Source organism: Rhinolophus sinicus, chromosome 14 (assembly GCF_057876585.1).
Source record: "Rhinolophus sinicus isolate RSI-liver-muscle chromosome 14, RSI-T2T, whole genome shotgun sequence".
Taxonomy (NCBI): Eukaryota; Metazoa; Chordata; class Mammalia; order Chiroptera; family Rhinolophidae; genus Rhinolophus; species Rhinolophus sinicus.
The window spans coordinates 116,738,540-116,757,793 of record NC_142514.1 but is presented as its reverse complement, the minus strand read 5'-3'; the positions used below and the strand labels follow the sequence as shown (position 1 = coordinate 116,757,793).

General features: G+C 36.9%; 1 protein-coding gene across 1 annotated transcript; it reads right to left on the bottom strand.

Annotated features, from left to right (window-relative positions):
- Positions 1–8,761: 8,761 nt before the first annotated feature.
- On the bottom strand, positions 8,762–19,254 carry LOC109437749 (stromelysin-2-like). Its single transcript, XM_074337071.2, has 10 exons — positions 19,147–19,254; positions 18,138–18,382; positions 17,891–18,039; positions 17,572–17,697; positions 15,833–16,001; positions 15,526–15,663; positions 14,495–14,628; positions 10,946–11,102; positions 10,166–10,269; positions 8,762–8,914 (listed from the first exon to the last, which is right to left on the bottom strand). The coding sequence occupies exons 1-10, from the start codon at positions 19,252–19,254 to the stop codon at positions 8,814–8,816; spliced, it is 1,431 nt and encodes a 476-aa protein (XP_074193172.2). The 3' UTR covers positions 8,762–8,813.

Genomic DNA, 19,254 nt, shown 5'->3' with positions numbered 1-19,254 from the left:
GAGGTAATAGTTACAATAGAGTGTGATAAGTATTTTGGGACTACTTGGGCATGATATGCAGCACATCTATGAGAATGGAGGGGGTATCTCAGGCAAGTGGCTCCTGAGCTGAGTCCTGAAGTGCAAAGAGGTAGCTAGAAAGCAAGAGAGAGAAGGCGTAGGAGAGATTTTGTGCTTTGTTTGATTTTCTGTTTATGTTTTTAATCAACTCAGTCAAATTGAACTAAAGAGGGTTTATTGTAAGAAGATTTGCACAGAGACAAATAATAAAATTACTTTGAAGAAGGGATAGAAAAGGAAGTTAGTTTTCCCCATCTCCTCTCCCAACTTTTCCCAATTCCTCCTGTTCTATTTGTTGGGATACCACTGTGTCTTTCAGAATATTAGCCTTGGTGTTAACACTTAGGGGTTTTGAGGATTCAACAGTTATAATTCAGTCAGGTACATGATTAATTTTTAAACCTGACTTTTAGTAGTCTGAATGCCAGCTACCCCCAGAAAGCAATTCTGGAAGTAGAGTTCCCTGATATTTCCCCCTCTCTGTAATGAATATCTTTATTTGTATACTATTGGCCAATGCTACTCAAAATGTCTTTGTTGACTCATGAACAGTTTTGTCATTATTCTACAATGAGATAGGTACAAAAATGGAGACTACGTGCTTAGAAGCTTTCCTAGCAATTTGACAGGGTGATTTATGCCTATTGAATCTAATAATTTTAAAATTGGCCACTCTTAAAATCTTTGTTATTTTATTTTCCCAGTAATCCTTTTTATTGTATTTTACATAATTCATTGAAAATTTAATAAATGGGTCCTTCACTATAGATGGTTTGAGAAGCACTGCTCTAGATCACAAGGTCTAAACACCTTCCACACTCTTGTTTCTCTCTGCCTGGACAACCTCCCTCCTCCAGTCTTCCTCAATTATTGCTCTTTGATTTTCCACTTAGATGTTTCTTCCGCTTGGTGGCTTCCCATGACTCGTCACTATTGGATATTGGGATGGAAGCCCTTCTACACGATCCCACAGCTCTGTGTGCTTCCCCATTATGGCCATAGCCCTTGGTATCGTGTCGCGTCCTGCGCAACAAAGGCTGTAGGGAGGCGAGAAGAGGCGGCTTTGGGTTAAGCTATAATAAAGAGACAGAGACTCAATACAGTTAAATTACAAAGGACCAGGGAACTCGCAGTCTCAAGAGACTGGAGCCCCGAATCAGGCCGACTGTCAGTATTTATTGATTACAGACAAAGAAGTCACAAGATTTAAGGATTTAAAGATTTAAGGCATGGTCTGTGAAACTTACACCACATAGAAAAAATGATTTCAAAATCCAATTATCTGTCTCAAAACAGCCGAGGCATCCAGTCCCATGATGACTAAGGTTTGGTATGTACCTCCCTGAGGGTGGGGGGGGGGAGCCTCTCAAGGTAAAACAATGCCTTGAGCTGAGCAGAAAGAGCTTGATCTTATCGCTCTAATGATCCTCTCAATTAGGTGAGAGGGAGAGGCAAGAGTCAGCAGCAGCTTTTCTCAAGCAGGGGGAAGGAATGACAAAGCCTCTTTCATCAATCTTCATACAGCTCATGGGGGGGGGGGGGTGTCAGGTTGTTTCTCCCATGAGAAATCTTACCCGTCTTTGACTGCAAACCCTTCATCTGAAGACCAGGCGGAGAGACACAAGGTGTAACAAACTCAATCCCAGAGAGGCACAGTTCCACAAATCCTTCCTTTCCTAGGGAAAGGCATGGGGGGACAGACGTCTAGGCTGTTGTGTGACCACATCATCGTATCACATAGACTGCTGACTACTTTGTCTCCCTCTGGAGAAAATAAGCTCTGGAAGAGCGGAGCTGTGTCTGTAAAGCTCTCTGTCCCATATCCCTAAAATATTGCTTACTATACAGTAGCCCTCACTGAATATCTGTTAAATGAGTGAATTAATCAAAGAATGAAGGAGTTGAGGAGGTACAACTGCCATCCAACCTCCAGGAATCTACTTCATGCAAGCACCTGTGTCTCCACTTGGAGAGCAGTCAGGGCTTGCTTCTTAGGCAGACCAGCTTGAACTCTCTCTGCTCCTGGTCTTTGGGGCATAAAGACAGTTCTTACAGGTTTTCTGTCTCACCTCAGGGTTTAGGATGAAACTGCTCTCCAGGCTACTCTCCCCTTCCTTATCTCCATGTTGCTTCCTAGGTGTCCTGGACCAGTGTGACTTCCTAATGTAGTCTTGCATTATATCACCTTGATCCTTTTCTTTTTTCACTCACTTTCCCCCTCTACCAACACACAGATTTCATCTTAGGTCTGCTCATACTTGGATCATCGTCCTGCATTTCAAATGTAGTTCACACACTCTTGCCCACACGTGTTCTCCCTGTCACCATGTTACATTTTCCCTTCTCTTTGTCTCCCCTTCTTTTTCTCCCCCCGCCCCACCATGTGTGTGTGTGTGTTTTGCTCTTACTCTATTATTTCTGTCTCTTGCAAGCATATTTAACACATTACCCCAATTCTTCTCGATAGCAAGAAACAGACATTTATGACTCAAACACATAAGACTTGTTGTCATAATTTCATTAATGACTGCAAATGCTGTGTAATAGTGCCACTTGGATACACAGGTGAGTAAAATACAGAAAGAGAAAGATATCTCAAATAAAATGAGGGCATCAATGGCCAATTTTCTCCACTTCAACATTTTTTCTTAGAGCTCACGCTAGACAAAATCAGTCTTAAGACTCTCTATGTCAAGAGTATCACTGATAGATTACGAGCTCCTAAAGGAGTTGAGACATTTCTGCTTTCAGAACTTCTTTAGCAGAACTGGATTTTGACCTGAATTATCTGGTTAAATATTATGTGTCTGTGATGCCACATAACTCATTCTGTGAGGTATGTATTACAGATTTAAAATTACCACAAGCTTAGTGGATTAGAACAACCCACATATATTATTTCAGTTTCTGTGTGTTGAGCATCCAGCCACAGGTATCTGAATAAAATCTCAAGGCATCATCTGGAGGCTTGACTGGGGGAAAATCCACTTCCAAGCTCCCTCAGGTAATATTTACTTACTTTCTTTCCTGTCTCATTACCACACCAGTCTATGCCTGTTCGCAACCTCAACTTTCTTTATTTCCCCAAAGCTAGAACAACTTAATCCCTTCCTGCAGGTGCAGTCATACTTCTTCCAATTGATTGAACCAAAATTGACTAGAGGTAGGAATTACTAAAACATCCACTGAACCTCTTTCTGGGAATCCTCCCCAATTCACCATCAGTCTTGTTCTAATGTGGGAGGCCAAACCTGTTTAATAGTTGGTTCTTGGCTTCAGACTGGGTAACTTATAGTCTTAGTTTCTCTCAGAGTTTCATGTTCTGATACTAGGCCAGTTATGATTTGTCTTCTCATATTTATGTTATCCTAACTCCCAGCCTTGCCTCGTGATTTGGAGCTTTGTTTTTAACTAGGAATTGGCACCCTGCTTACTAGTGGTATCTAACCTCCCAAGTGCTCTCTGCCTGCCTCTCTAGCTGGATTTCCCAGCATTGCTTATCTCAGATTGTTCTCAGTATTTCTCTCACCTATTGGGATCTCCTCTGGGATCTCACCTACTGGGATCATCAAACCTCATTTGCTTGATATTTGTTTTGCCAATGAAGAGATTGGTTTAAATCTCTTCATTGGCACCTGCATCTGGAATAGTTTCTTGCTCTAAGAAGTCATGGCAAAATTGGTTCCAAGGCTTGTCAGAGCTGTGTCAGAGGTTGATTTTATGTGAGAGAATATCATGGATAAGGTCGAAAATGATCCAGGCTTTGAGAGATGATTTGTTTTCTGTAGGTAAAGGAGAAGGTAAAGATTGGTGAGCGTGGGAACAATGTGTGCACAGACATATAGTTAGAAACTTACAAAGATTGAGTAACATTTCTCATGGTTGCCTCCTCCTGTACACTCTCCTGCTGAAGCCCTTTATTTTGCCCTCTCTAGACATGGCAGGCAGAATTCACATGATATGGCAACTGAGGGAATGTGTCTTATGAGCAAAATAAGAAGTCAAAGTTGATTGTGATTTCAAGACAAAGATGAAAGAAGGTGGTGCTGTTATCTGCACCAGGGAATGCTGAAGAAACAACAGATCTGGAAAGGTCACATAAGGCTGAGGAAATAATAGAGTCAGCCTATGAGTCAGATTTCTTCTATCTTCAGGAATCTAAATGATTCAACTTAATATTGTTGAGTCTAACATCTCCAAACATGCAAAATATGTCATGAACTCAATAATTTTCCATCAGTTCTGAGGGTAAATCCTGAATCAGTGTCAAGATTCGGAGTCACGATCTATTTTTGTCTTAACTCTATCCTCAGCCATTTTTATATTAATACATGGAGGTCTGTAGAATCAGAAACATCTTGGTGGAGATAACCCAGCAGTTTCAAAGAACCACAATCTCAACAATTTTTTTGTCCTTAAAAGCAAAGACATTAACTAGAATATAATGGAGACAAAGTTAAGCTGCATTATGTTGATTTATGATCTGTTAACCTAGCCTCAAAAAGAGCGAGATCTTTGAAGTTAAGAGAGTTCTGGAGTAGAGTCAGGACATACAGTAGTGTGACGGTTCACCAGTTGCTAATCATGGGAAAGTTTATCCTTTGAGCTTAAATTCTGCAATTAAAAGATGATAATATTTATCATGGTTATTATGGAAACTAAATGAATTGCATGTATAAGCATCCTGTACAGAGTCTATAAATTGAAGTATTTTTCCCCACCCCTTACCCCTACCCTCAACCAAATAAAGGCATTCATTATTACCACTAATCTAGCCTGGAAACATAAGAAATAAAACTTTTGTGAGCACTTTCTTCACTAACATTTTCCTAAGATTGTCTGTGCTCACTTTATACTTTCTCAGAGAACTCATGGTCTGTCTTGGTGGAAATCATTGATGTTGCTGCCTCGGCGTCTGTTCTTTCTTCTCCCACTAAAGAACATGATGGGTGTGGGATTAAGCACAGCTCTGCTTTAAGGGATCTAAGCCAGTCATGGTCCTCCTGCTCTCCTTTTCACTGTGACAGACTCATTGTGGTCCATGGACAAAGAGAACTCAATCAGAGGACATTTGGTAGATAGAAATAAAATATTGATGAAATGTAATGACTGAAATTACCGAGCCATCACGAAGAAATCCACCCCAAAAGAAGTTGTCATTCTAAGTGCAGGGCCAAAAGAACAGCAGAGGAAATATTAAAATGCAACGGAAAACTGCCCTGAGACTTTTCTCGTTAGTTGGTGAACTAATGCATTCCCTTTATTAAGTCAATCTACCAAAATAGTCCTAAGGAATATTTGGTTATATTTCTGACGCCATCTCTCCATGTGTGTTGCCATTGTTGGGATTGTCCATGTCCTTCATCTCACCAAATCAATGAGATGCTTTTCCAGCTCTTTTATTAAGTGCTAGAGTTTTTCAGCACATACACTCACAACTGTGAAAAGACATATGTAAAAAGATGTTAATTATGTTATTGATTTTAAAAGCAAAATATTGAAAACAAGCCCAAATGTGCATGAATAAGTGTTTGTTAAATAAATTACGTATACTACGTTAGATGCGTATACTAGATTACTGTGTAGATATTTAATAGAATACAGCAACTTCTGTTACTGATATAGAACAGTCGCTAGGATATTCTGAGAAGTACAGAAGGGAATATAAAGTATGTACCTTTGTGGGGGGAAAAGAAGCTTCACAGGCATGCTTATAAATACATAGAATAGATGGACCGATATGAGGTCTGACAATTAAGTTCGTGAACTCATCTTAAAAAAAGTGCTACATACCTCATTGTTGAGTATCACTATGATCACCTTTGAAGTACTCCCCTTGGGAAGCTATATACCGACACCAGTGCCTAGTCCACCCTTCAAAGCAACTTTGGGACTCTTTTTCTGGAATGGCCATCAGAGCTGTCATCGAATTACCCTTAATGTCCTTAATGTCATCAAGATGTCTTCCTTTCAATATTTCCTTTACCTTCCGGTAAAGAAAGAAGTCATTGGGGGCCAGATCAGGTGAATAGGGAGGTTGTTCCAATACAGTTATTTGTTTACTGGCTAAACACTCCCTGACAGACAGTGCCGTGTGAGCTGGTGGGTTGTCTTGATGCAAGAGCCATGAATTGTTGGTGAAAAGTTCAAGTCATCTAACTTTTTCATGCAGCCTTTTCAGCACTTCCAAATGGTAAACTTGGTGAACTGTTTGTCCAGTTGATACAAATTCATAATGAATAATCCTTCTGATATCAGAAAAAGTTAGCAATATCGTTGCAACAAGTTTATGAACTTAATTTTCAGACCTCATATACATGAAATTAGTAGAAAGTAGTACATTGCTTACCTCTGGAAAAGAGAACTGGGCTGCTGAGATGAGATGGCAGGAAGAAAAAAATTTTCAGTAAATAAATAACGTTTCCTTCCTTTTAGAATTTGGGACATTTTCATGTATTTCCAGTTTAAAAAATATAATGTAAATATTTAAAATAAAGAAATATTACTATTGTTTTTGTAAGAAAAAACCCTTTGTGGTTATGATCATTACTGTCTACTAAATATTTCTGATTCTTTTCCCAGACATATGGCAGGATATCATTTACTTGTCCTTGGTGTTAGATGAGGTGATGTAAATTTTCTTTGACCAGTGAAATGTAGACAGAATGATGTTTGTGATATTCACAGAGAGCCTTAGGAGTCAGTGTGCAATTTATCAAGAACTGTTTCCCTCTGCCTCAGTAAAGGACTGAGCTCAAAGTGGTAGCAGTCACTCCACATATCCTCATCGATTCCCGTGATTCCCCCAATCTCCCACAGTTTTATTTACTGTGTTTTGGGCTCCAAACTCTTTTATCTAATGGTCTACTGATGTTTTTACTTGGTTATCTCAGAGGAATTTCTAAATTTAAAATGTAACATGATTCCTCTCACTCTTAACCGTCTCCCACAAATTCACTTCTCTTCATCTCCCCCCAACTGTGTTAAAGCCACTGCTATCCAAGAAGGTGCTCATGCCAGAAATCCAGGAGTTATCCTTAATACCTTTCTTTCCCTCAGAACTCTAGTCTATAATTAAATCTGAATGATGTTAGAACACATCTCAAGTTGAGTCATATCTCTCCATCTCCCCTGAGACTCCCTATTTTTGCCACCCTCTTGTCCTCTGTAATAGTCCTTTAAATTAACCTCTTCCAACTTTCAACATCATTGATGATTTCAACATCATTTCCAATTCTCTACAGCTAATCATTCAAAATATATAATGGCTTGTGTTGCTTCTCTGCTTAAAGACTCCTTCAACAAACCCATAATACGCTTAAAATAAAACACAGCTCTTTAACACATCTGAAAGACCCTGAATGATTTGATCCTTCCTACCTGTCTATATTTTTTTATTCCACATCCACCCTCCAACACTCTAATCAGGCATCCATTTTCTTTCAGCTCCTTGGACATGCTGAGATTTTTTTCACCTCTGAGGTTTGACATTATTTTGTATTTTCTCTTCCTAGATTGGTGTATCTCCTCCTACTTATCCACCTGGCTAATTGTGTTTAGATGCATTACTATTATTATTATTATTATTATTATTATTATTATCATCATCATCATCATCCCAGAGAGGCCATTTCTAACAACCAAATTTTAGCAGATAGTTCCCCGGCCCCACAACATTATTGTCCCTCGCCACTCACTCTGTCATTTAATTACAGCTTTATAATAAATAATTATATATTAATTTGTGATCTTTATGGTTGATTTCTTACTCCCACTAGACAAAACTTAGCGAGGTATTAAATGTGTTTTCCTATGCCTTGCATCCAAGACAGTGCCTGTCGTTTGAATGAATCAATAAAAGAATGAACCAGTTCCTATGTTGTACCTGGTATGGTATAAAGCACACCCGAGTGGTGATAAGCACTTAGTGGTGTGTTGTATATGTATATGTCATACAGTTGGTATGTGCACACAAACTCTTATCAATCAGGAACTGCCAAGTACTAAATGGTAATAAGAGAATATTTTAATGAGACAGTGTGGAGGATATGATAAATTAAGTTTCCAGGGCAGTCAGGAAGCACCACTGAAGAAATATTTGGGTTAAAAAGAAATGGCTGGATTTCAAGCCAGTTTTGTTTCCCCACCTGCAAACGATGACATGGACCAGATGATTTGCTAGGTTCCTAAGCTCCAATATTCTAGAATTCTATTTCCCAATTTTGTCCAGAACCATTCCTACAAGACAGCAATTGACTAAGCTTTTTCTTCCTTAGATGTGTAAGAACACTTACAATACTTGGGAGGTAAAAACAAAAATCCTGTGCTGGTGGAGAGAAGGGGAGAGGGTATGGGACAGCTATATGGCCCATCCACGGAGTATGTGTTCCTACTACACTTACTAGCAGAATATCTGCTAAATGCTCAGTCCAGTGCGGTCATTGTATTGAAAATAAGTTTTATTGTAGAAAGTAAGGAACAGGCCCAAAATAAAAATCTTTCTTAAACAGTAAATGAAACACCCATGGAGATACAGTCTCTGCCTATTGTACACAGGTATTTCCCACTTCTATTCAATGTAATCCAGTAGCAAGTGAAGCAGTCCCGATAAATGCTGCATGACATGTGAAGATGTCTGCAAGGATCATCTACTTTGGCCACTGTACATGCTGGAAAATTATCCATTTTGACTCACAATAAATTATGTGAATAATAATTAGATTCATTTAAAAGGAATCTGTCTTCTCCATATCTCACTTAACATAACAGTAGTTACTGTTCAATATATGTGTCACCACGCGATCATTAGGGTCGAACTCAAACTTTGATGATCCGCTGAAGAAATAGAAAAATTCTGTAAATATAGATGAGGAAGATAATGAGACATTCTTCAGATAAATCATTTTTACAACATGCAAAACTCAGAATAATAGTGAGCTAATAATGAATAATAACGAATGGCACTTACTAAGTGGTTACTCTGTGCCAGGCACTGTTCTGAGTGCTTTACATGCTTTATCTCACCTACATTTACAAAAAAAGTGTGAGGTGTTGCTGATGAGAAAACACTTGAAAATTAGGGAGATATTACAGTTTTCCCAGGGTAATGTCACTAATGAAAGATGGAGGAAGCACTCCATGTCATCTGTCTGATTCCAAAGCCAGTGCTCTAAAATATTATAAAATATTAAATTATAATTCTGAACTAATAAAATTCTATGATGTTTAAAAACCTTAATTTATTCTCCTCTTTCTTCTCAATCCACTCTTCTCCCACTAGGACCTAAATACAGCTTGGGAGGAAATTGGACCCAAGAGAATTAGGCCAATGATAAAATACAGTAGAGGTCCACTTCTGACTTCACATACATTCGGTCGTTATCTTAGTAACAAGATCATCAACCTCATGAGCATTATGATTGTCAAGCCCTCGCAGCTCCCTCCAAAATTCCTTCAGAACAAGAATACGTTTCACTTTCTTATCTCCCCACAACATTATTCTTGCTTGCCACCCTGTCATTCCTTTAATAAGAAATATATGACAAATTATAATAAATAATTGTATATTAATTTGTGATCTTTTTGATAGATTTCTTACTCCCACTAGACAAAACTAAATGAGGAATCAAATTTTGCCTATTTTGAGCATACAGGAGGGCTATTATTTATTTACATAAATTATATAATGCAGACAATTACAGACTACAACAAAAGGCCAGATAAGTCCCTTTGGGATGGGGTAAGAGAGAAGGGACAATAGGATGAGATAGAGGAAAATGACAACCAGCTATTAGTAAACCTGGCTCACACTTGGTTATATTTTTATGCCAACATAGTGACCTGAAAGTAAATGGGTTTATAGTGTGAGGAAGTATCCTCTGATTTTTTTTTTTTGGTGCAGGTATGGAATAGAGACTTGGAAATTATGCAAGAAAAAAAAAAATTTAAACCAATTTGGATAAATTAGAAAATTAAATTTTTTAGGTATTTGGAGTAGAAAGGACATAAGACCGAATGATTTGAAAGTAGCTTTGATTCTCCACATCATTTTGATAGAAAATGCCCCAAAGTGTCCTCATTGGCAATGAAATGTGTGTCATCTTACCAAATGCATGTAATACAGCATCAACCTTTGGCTCAACTCCTGGAAAGTCATCACCTATCAGTCTGGGGAAGCCTTGTTCTATGGACTGGCTATTTTCATCAAATCTATAACAAGTGAAAGAAATACAACTGAACATTGTGCAGAGGCCCTCTTCCATGCATCAGTATGATGTTCCAGTGTGGAATCCTGGATAATTCTCCATTAGAATAAAGAAGTGTTTAACATTTTTATGATTACAAAAATATGTGACTTTCCTGGACTTGAAAACTCAGCGCATAAAATAGTATTTTCTCCAGAAACAAGGACATCTCACTATTTTACAGAGATTCCATGTAGATGTCTGAGGTCAATTTTCTAAGCCTAGACACTCGTACAGCCCAAATGTTTCTCTGCCACAAATGCGTGAAGACTGTATACACATAAGAGGCAAAGTGAATTAAATCACTTGGCTAAAAATAAACTTTTGGCTCTCTCTCACATTTGCCCTGTAGACCTTGTCTTTACAGCCTGACACATATGGGCTTCATCTGAGGGCCATTGTCTGGACCTCAGTTGGCCTCTCGTGATGTCTTTTGGTGTCTGGATATATGACCCAGTAATCAAGCACTCTAAGAACCCTTTATTATATCTAGGAGGTTGAATAACTATAAGTTTTCTCCTTCATAATCAGAAAGTTTAAAATTAAAGAAAGTTAGAGGATGGGAGTGGAGGATATCCGAAAAGAAAGAAATAATATTCCTAATTTATGCTCCATACAAAATCATTCTTATTGCATCTTACCTCCAGTATTTGTCCTCTACAAAGAAGTAGGTTTTATTTTCCTCATCAGAAATAGCTGCATCAATTTTCCTTATGGTTGGAGGAAGACCCAGCGTGTGGATGTCTCTTGGATAACCTGCTTGCAGCTCAGTTCCTTTGATGGCCCAGAATTTATTTCCTATTGAAGAAAGACACCCAAGAAATGTTGAGTGAAGCCTTTTTGGTTTGAAAGATAATTTTATTACTTATTGTGAAAAAGAGGAATTCTTGGTTTTAATTCCAACTACTAACCCAATGCCCAGTTCATAGCTGGTATGTATAAATATTCCCTGAATAAGTGAATGAATAAATAAGTGAACAAAAAAAAAAGAGTAGATAAATCTGGTCCAATGGCCTTTCTGGGTCTTATATTTATTATCTATAAATTATACTGACCAGTACTAGTTACTTCTTATAATTTCTGGTGACTTCTTAATCTAAATTTCTAACCTGGAACTCTCGTAAGCTTCACAGCAATAAGTCAGTTACTTACTGGACACTTTCTTTTGTACATCTCATAGTCACCTTGTTCAATCTGTGTTGCTTTTGAATACCTTAAGAATCCACATAAATTTGAATGAATTAGCACAATGCAATCCTATCAGGCTCTCTGATTTTACTTGTTATATCACCTTTCCCATGCCAACTCCATCAGTACCAGGTTAGCTAATCTAAAATGCCAATCTATTGTGCATCTCTCTTGCTTCACCGGAATTGAATGACTTGTACCTGGCACAAAAGTTCCAGATACACTGTTACTTTTGTTTAAACAGTTTCTTCTGCCTTAAAGAGCTTTCCACTCTCTACACACACAGATCCTCTCACCACAGTAAAGTTTGTCTCCTTTGACACTCATACTAAACATCATCTTCTCTCAGATCTTTGCTGAACCCTGGGTGTGGGTCAAGTGCTCTCCCTCTAAACTCCCATGGTACCCTGGCTTCCCTTAATCCCAGCACTTATCACATGGTATGGTGATGGCTTCATCTCTGCTGCTGTCTCTAGAATATGAGCACTTCTTAGTTTTGACCTCCACTAACAAGCACAGTGCCTGGAACATTGCAAGTGATAAATAAATGTGAGATAAATTATGAATAGTAGCAATACTTTAGTGTTATATAACCCTTTACAATTTCCAGGATAATTTCTCATTATTTCACTTAATCCTCATTTCATTTGAAAATGAGTTTGTTAGAAATACATATATTTTTTAAAATCCCCATACAGTTTGACATTTAAAAATACTTCCAAATAACTTATGAATCAAGGAAAACTCTTTTTTTATTGAACAAATTAAAAATACTACACATCAAAACTTGTGGGATAAAGCAAAACCTGGGAAGAAGGAATATTTACATGCATAAATGCTTATATTAGAACAAAAGAAAGGCTACAGATTAATAAGGTAAGTATCAAACTTAAGTTATAAAAAAACTAACAGAATAAATGAAAAAAACAAAAATGAAGGAAATAATAAGAAGATGGACAGAAAAGAAATGAAAGATCAAAATACAATAGATGATTAACAAAGTCAAAAGGTAGTTCTCTGAGACCAATAAAATTGTTAACTATCCTGTTTTCCTATGAGATTGATAGAAAGACACAAAGATTCAATATCAGGAATTAAAAAAGGAACACAGCTTCAGCAATAATTAAAATGGCAACAAAATAATACTCTGAAAATATTATACCAGTTGATTTGAAAAAAGACAAAGTTGACAAATTCTCAGAAAAATATGTTAACAAAATTAACTCAAGAAATAATAGAAGCTGAAATAGCATATTACCATTTGAATAAATGGAAACAATAGTTTAAAAGTCTGACAAAGGTACCAACAAACCTGAATAGTTTCATTAGTTAATTTATTTATCCCTGCACTGACTGCATTTCTTTGTCTAGCGAGGCTTTATAATATAGGACATTTCTGCTCATCTTATTCTTCTCCAGGAATATCTTGGCTATTCATGGCCTTTGCTCTTCCATATAAATTATGGAACTGATATGTCAAGTTCCATGAAAAATATTTTGGCATTTGAATTGAAACATCTTTGCATCTATAGATAAATTAGCATTTTTACTATGTTGAATTTTTCTATCCATGAATATGAAATATCATCTATTTACTTAGGTCTCATCAAATATTTTATTTTATCTTAAATTTTTAAAACATTTTTATTAAAATATAGCTATCATACAATACTATATTAGTTTCAGGTGTACACCATAGTTGTTCAACATTTATATACCTAAAAAAGTGATCACCATGATAAGTCCAGCAACCATCTGACACTATACTATGTTATCACAATATTACTGGCTATATTTCCTATGCTGTACATTACAACCCCATGACTTATTTATTTTATACCTGAAAAGTTGAATCTCTTATTCCCCTTCACCTTTTTTCCCCTCCTTTTTAAAATTTTCAATTACAGTTGACATTCAATATTATTTTATATTAACTTTAGGTGTACAGCATAGTGGTTAAACATTTATGTAATTTAAGAAGTGGGCCCCCTAACTAGTCTAGTACCCACCAGGCACTATACATACCTTATTACTGACTATATTCCTTATGCTTTACTTTACATTCCCATGACTATTTTGTAGCTACCAACTATACTTTTTAATTCCTTAACCTTTTTCACCATGCCACCCAAACACCCTCATCTATCTATCACTTTGATTAATCTGGTTGCCATCTGACACCGTACATAGTTATTACAATGTTATTGACTATGTTCCATATGCTATTCCCTACATCCCCATGACTACTGTGTAAAAAATAATTTCTACATCATAATCCCTTCTCCCTTTTCACTCACCCCCAACCCCCCTCCCATCTGGCAACCATCAAAGTGTTCTCTGTATCTATGGGTTTGTTTCTGGTTTTGTATGCTTCTTTATTTTGTTCTTTAGATTCCACAGATAAGCAAAATCACATTGCATCTGTCTTTCTCTGACTGTCATACTTGAATCAGCACAATCTGTGGTTTTCACAGCCAGAAGTTATGGGGACTTCTCTTTGCAGCACTGAAACCCTGGACTGGGGAGCCCGGTTTGTGATTGTGGACCCTTGGTCCCCTGGGGGGGAGGTACCTCTGCAGCTGAGAGATCCCTCACTATTTTTAATGGTCACACACATGTATGGGACCAGCCTCTTCAGAGTCTCTGCCCCTCCTACAAGTCTCAAGGTGGCTTCTTCTGTATGTCCTTAGTTGTAGGGCTTTGGTTCAGCTAGGCTTCATGCAATTCTGTGATGGTACTTCTGTAGTTTAGTCATAATTTTGATGTGGTCATGTCAGGAGGCAAGCACAGCATTTACCTACTCCACCATCTTAATCAGTCATTCATTGAATATTTTAAATAAAGCTTGTAATATTTTTTGCACATACCTTGTTTAAGCATTAGCACTAGTCTTGCAGTAATACACCATTCAAAATGTAATATAATGGAGAAAATTCATTTCTTGATGACATTATTGCAATAGAATTTATTTCAACAAGTTAAAAAATTTACATAGTACTTACCTTTAAAAATAAAAACAATATCCTTGCTATGAACCTCATATACAGCATCTAAGTTTGATGGAAGAAAGGGCCAAAATGTAGAAATCAATTGTAATTCAGGTTTGGGATTCCAGAAGGATCTGCGCCAAAAATATCTGTAATACATAAAAATTAATTAGAATTGTCATATATATATATATTTTTTTTTTCTTTTTTTAAAGGAATATATTCTTCTGTTTTTTTCGATCAATGCTAATTTAAAAGTTAGTACAAGACTGGCCTTCTCCTATGATCCAGGGTTATAAACTCTATGGCAGGAAATGTGTTAACAATGTATTAATTACTTAGCATAGTGTCTAGTCTAACATTTTGTAAAACAGTGTGTATATTATGTACCCATTTTGAAAAAAGTAGCAGGAAAAATATATACCTATTCATGCGTGTATGTGAATAGAACATCTTTGTAAAAAAATGGAGGAAATTGGTATCAATGGCTGCACATGCGGCGAGAACTGGGGATTCTGTAGGTCAAGATGGGGGAGAGATTTTTCTTTTAATTCTTTATCTTTTGGTGATGACTTAACATTGTACCAAAATCATATACCACTTTACCTAAAAATAATTAATTTAAATAGTAGCATTTGTTAACAAAGGTAAAGATCCAGTCCTGCTTCTAAAGATAAATCAGTACTTTTTGAAGAAGTTGCATGATTTGTGATGTGTAAATGCAACAATTACTAATGTATTTATTCAACACATTCATTGCATGTGCCAGGCCTATTCTAGGCTCAGGGGATATAAAAAAGAAAAAAATAGATAAAACACACTGCCTTCATTGACCTTTTATTATAGTGACCAAAAATCATCTTTGTAAGTCTATAAAAATGGTCTGGATAATTTAAGAAAATTATATATATATATAAAAAATCCAGATGTCAGTGATTTTAAAGCATACTGGAAATCTTCTATTTAAAAATCTCTGTCAAGTTTTCCTTTCTAAGCATTATACATCAAAAAAAAGTGGATAGGGAAATACAATTTTCCGGTCTGACCTGTCTTTAAAGAATAGGATTTCTCCCCTCAGAGTGCTGATTGCATCGAAGGACAAAGTAGGATCACACATGTCTGGTGTCTCAGGAGGTACAGATTCTGTGGGCATCACCGGGTCAGCAGGGGAATTACGGGAGGTCCTAAAGAGAACAGATGTGAGGATGCAAACATTAGGAGAAACATGAGGCTTCTGTCAATTTATATGCGTTCCAAACATTCTCAAAGTGCTTTGAGTTGGCTTGCAAATGCTTTCTGCAGCATTTTAAAGCTGTCCTACAAAGCTCCAATGCCCAATTTTTCCAGCATCACTCACCATACAGGAACTGAATGCCATTCACATCATCTTGAGAAAGGCGGAACCGGGCCAGGTCTGTGAGTGGGTTGTAGACTGGGTACATCAAAGCTTCAGCATTGTCTGAGTGCTGGAGACCCAGGGAATGGCCAAGTTCATGGGCAGCAACGAGGAATAAATTGGTCCCTATTTAAGAAATCAGAAATAAGAGTATTTATTCCTTAAATACATGTACATTACAAATGTCAGCTGTGTATTACATTTATTTACTTCTTGGAAGGACAGGCATTTTTTTTCTTTGTTTTTTTTTGTGTTAATTGGTCAATTGACTAATTACATATTTAATAGAAACGGAGTGTATTTCAAGGCTCATTATTGACATCAATCTTGAGACAAAGTGTGCGGCCATATCCAAGTACTCCCCTCCACTGCAGAAGCCTATTAATTTTATGACCAGGTCCCCTTTCTTGTAGTATTCTGGAATGGGATGAACCTACTGGTTTAGTGCATCAATAAATATTTCTCTTCGTTTGTCAATGTAAAGATAAACATTGTTTCAATGTACTGACATTTGCCGGTTACAATCTAAATTAAATGAATCACAGTTTCTTCATCTCAATTCTGGAATCCTTAAACAATCTTACTAATGTTATTTGCCATGGGAATATCGCCTGCACAATTTTTCAGCCTCATGATGATAATTCAGCACACATTGGGTTCAAAAATATTAAGAATGATAGATGTCATTGGGTCTATAAGATTGATTTAACGCATAATACACCCAATCATGTGTACCATTGATCACAAAAGAGATTTTGGCCACACAAACACTAGCTCTATTCAGATTTTTTCTTCATATTACATTTTTTAATAAAAACAAACAAACAAACAAACAAAAAACACAGAATACTGAAATTGGAAGGCATTGGGTAATTCTGATTGGCATACCAAGTAAGTTGACTTTACTTTTAAAGTTGTTATTTGAGACTTTGTGGGACTGTCCCTTTGGAGCAAGAAGTTGTTAATTCAATCACAACAAATAATTTTACCCAGCACTAACATCATATTTGTTCTCTCTACAGGGATTCTGTTTGCATTTTGATTATAAAACCTAATTAAATTTCAGAAGTAGAAGGATTTGTTTTAGCCAATTGTTTGAGAACTTTGGAAGCCATTCTCAAACTATACAGTTATGAAATGAGAAACATTCTTCTACCTGAAAGGTTTGGACATTTTATTTTGGGGTTAGCCCTTCCCTTCAGAAAAAGTCCATTAAATTTTTTTTTAACCTAGAGAGAGTAAATTATTAATTTAACCAGATAAACCTAAACTGGAACCTCAGTTTCTGGAATTTAATTCTCATTTCTGTTTTGTAGAGTAAAGAAGTCATTGGGGTAAATTTCCCCAGTTGGATATAAGCAGTATCCAGGGCACATGTTAGTGTAAATTTAACTCTTGGATAGCTACAATTTGATATGAGAAATTGTTTTTAATGATGATTCTAAAGTCACAAAAGATCCACAGTCATCAAAGAAATACTTAATGATGCTTCCATTACTGTGCTTACCAAGACAGAGAATAAACTTTTTAGACATCTGAAAACATTTTTCCATAATAATTAAGACAAAAATACTTACATTCTGCTGGTCTGTGACCCATCGGGCAATCCAAAACAATCCATTTCTTCAATATTCTTAGTTAAGACTTTTCCAAATATTAAAAGCATCAGAATCGTTCTGAGAAATGTATAACTAACCTGATGTATCCTTTGTCCATTGTTCATCATCATCAAAGTGAGCATCTCCATTAATCCCCGGCCCAGGTGGGTAGGCATGAGCCAAAACCTTTCCAGGTCCATCAAAATAGGAAAAGTCTCCATGATCTAAGACAGAAAACGTGTTTTGTTTTGTTTTTGGTGTTTTGCTTTTTGTTTTTTTGTTTTTTTACTTGGAAAGGTAATTGTTCTTAATGATGAGGAATCTCTTTGGAATCCTTTCCAATAAAACACCACCAGCCAAAGGGAGGCATTTCATGTTTCTTGTTTGTTTGTTTGCTTGTTTGTTGTTTCTTTTTACCTCTAACTGCAAAAGTGATCATTATGTCAGCCTCTCCTTTATAAATCCTGGAGAATGTAAGTGGAGTCACCTTCTCCCAGACTTTCACAGCTTTCTCAATGGCAGAATCAACAGCATCTATTGGCAAATCCAGCGTATAATCCACAATCCTGTATGAGAGAGAACATTTGAGGAAGATGATATTTTCTTCTGAGATAGTAATTGATAAAATCTCAGTGTTCTGTGAAAACCTCTTGGGACCCGTTACCTGTAGGTAAGGTGAGTTTCCCTCCACCTTGGCGTGCCAGGAAAGGTACTGAAGTGACCGACATCCGGAACTCCGCACCTGGGCTTGCGCATCACCTCCAGAGTGTCGGAGTTCAGCTTCCCGGTGACCTTCAACCCCAGGAACTTCTGCATTTCTTGGATTTTTTTGACAACAGGACTACTGTCCTGTCTTCTAGCAAAGAGTTTCACATCTTTTGAGAGGTTGTAGTAGTTTTCTAGATAGTGCTAATAAATAAATACAGTTTTAAGGTCATTCTTATTATTTTCATCCATTACCCAAATCTCCCAGTCTATTTCATTTTCTACCCAGTTTATTGAAACAGGAGTAGTTATCACATTTAATCTGATTTTTTATTAAGACTCTCATTTAATGATTTTATCTTCATACTAAATTTTAAATTCATTGCAATTTAGTTTGTTAGCCAAGCAAAGGATTTGAAGTTAAAAATCCAGGCCCAGCCTTCTTAAAGAAAAAGAAATCCTCCTTGTCATTCTTGTGTGGAGAGTTTGGGTGAATAGGTATTCCTTTTTCCACTTTGTTAATATAGACCGGGGTTTAGTACTGAAGTGGAATAAATGTTTTTGTTTAAACATGACAAGTAACATATGGAAATTATAACCTGACATTATTTGAAGATCAAAGTGAGCAGGTTCTTCCTCCTTGATTCTTTTAACTAAAGAAATTCTAAAGCAAGGTAACGTTCATGCATTTTACATTTGTCCTTTTCATTTAGCCCCCAAATTGCTGCTACTATTTTATTGTATGACCTTGAGTAATTCTATTCCCTTCCTGTGCCTTTCTTTCCTTCTCTGTGACAATGAAGGGACTTTCCACCTCCAGCACTTGACTATTGTCTGATGCTGAATTATGGCAACACAGTAACCTCCAATCAAATCATTCTGTTTGTGTCGTAAAACTTCACAGGCACATTTGTTTCCCCACGTGGGCTGGCCAGTGACTACAGTGGCTGACATCATTAATCAAGTACCTGGACAAGATCCCTGTTTGAGTCCTCCCTCTTCTTCGCTGCTCCCTTCAGGGGATAAGCCACGAAGACTGGCAGATATAACAGCACAAGGATGGTAAGATGCTTCAT

Excerpts from the sequence above, each read along its gene's own strand:
- LOC109437749 (XM_074337071.2), bottom strand. The coding sequence starts at position 19,254 with ATGAAGCATCTTACCATCCTTGTGCTGTTATATCTGCCAGTCTTCGTG. Across the intron at positions 11,103-14,494 it reads TATTGTTTTTATTTTTAAAG|GAAATAAATTCTGGGCCATC; the intron begins GTAAGTACTATG and ends TTTCTTCAATAG. Across the intron at positions 8,915-10,165 it reads TGCTGTATTACATGCATTTG|AATTTTTCTATTTCTTCAGC; the intron begins GTAAGATGACAC and ends CTATATTTACAG.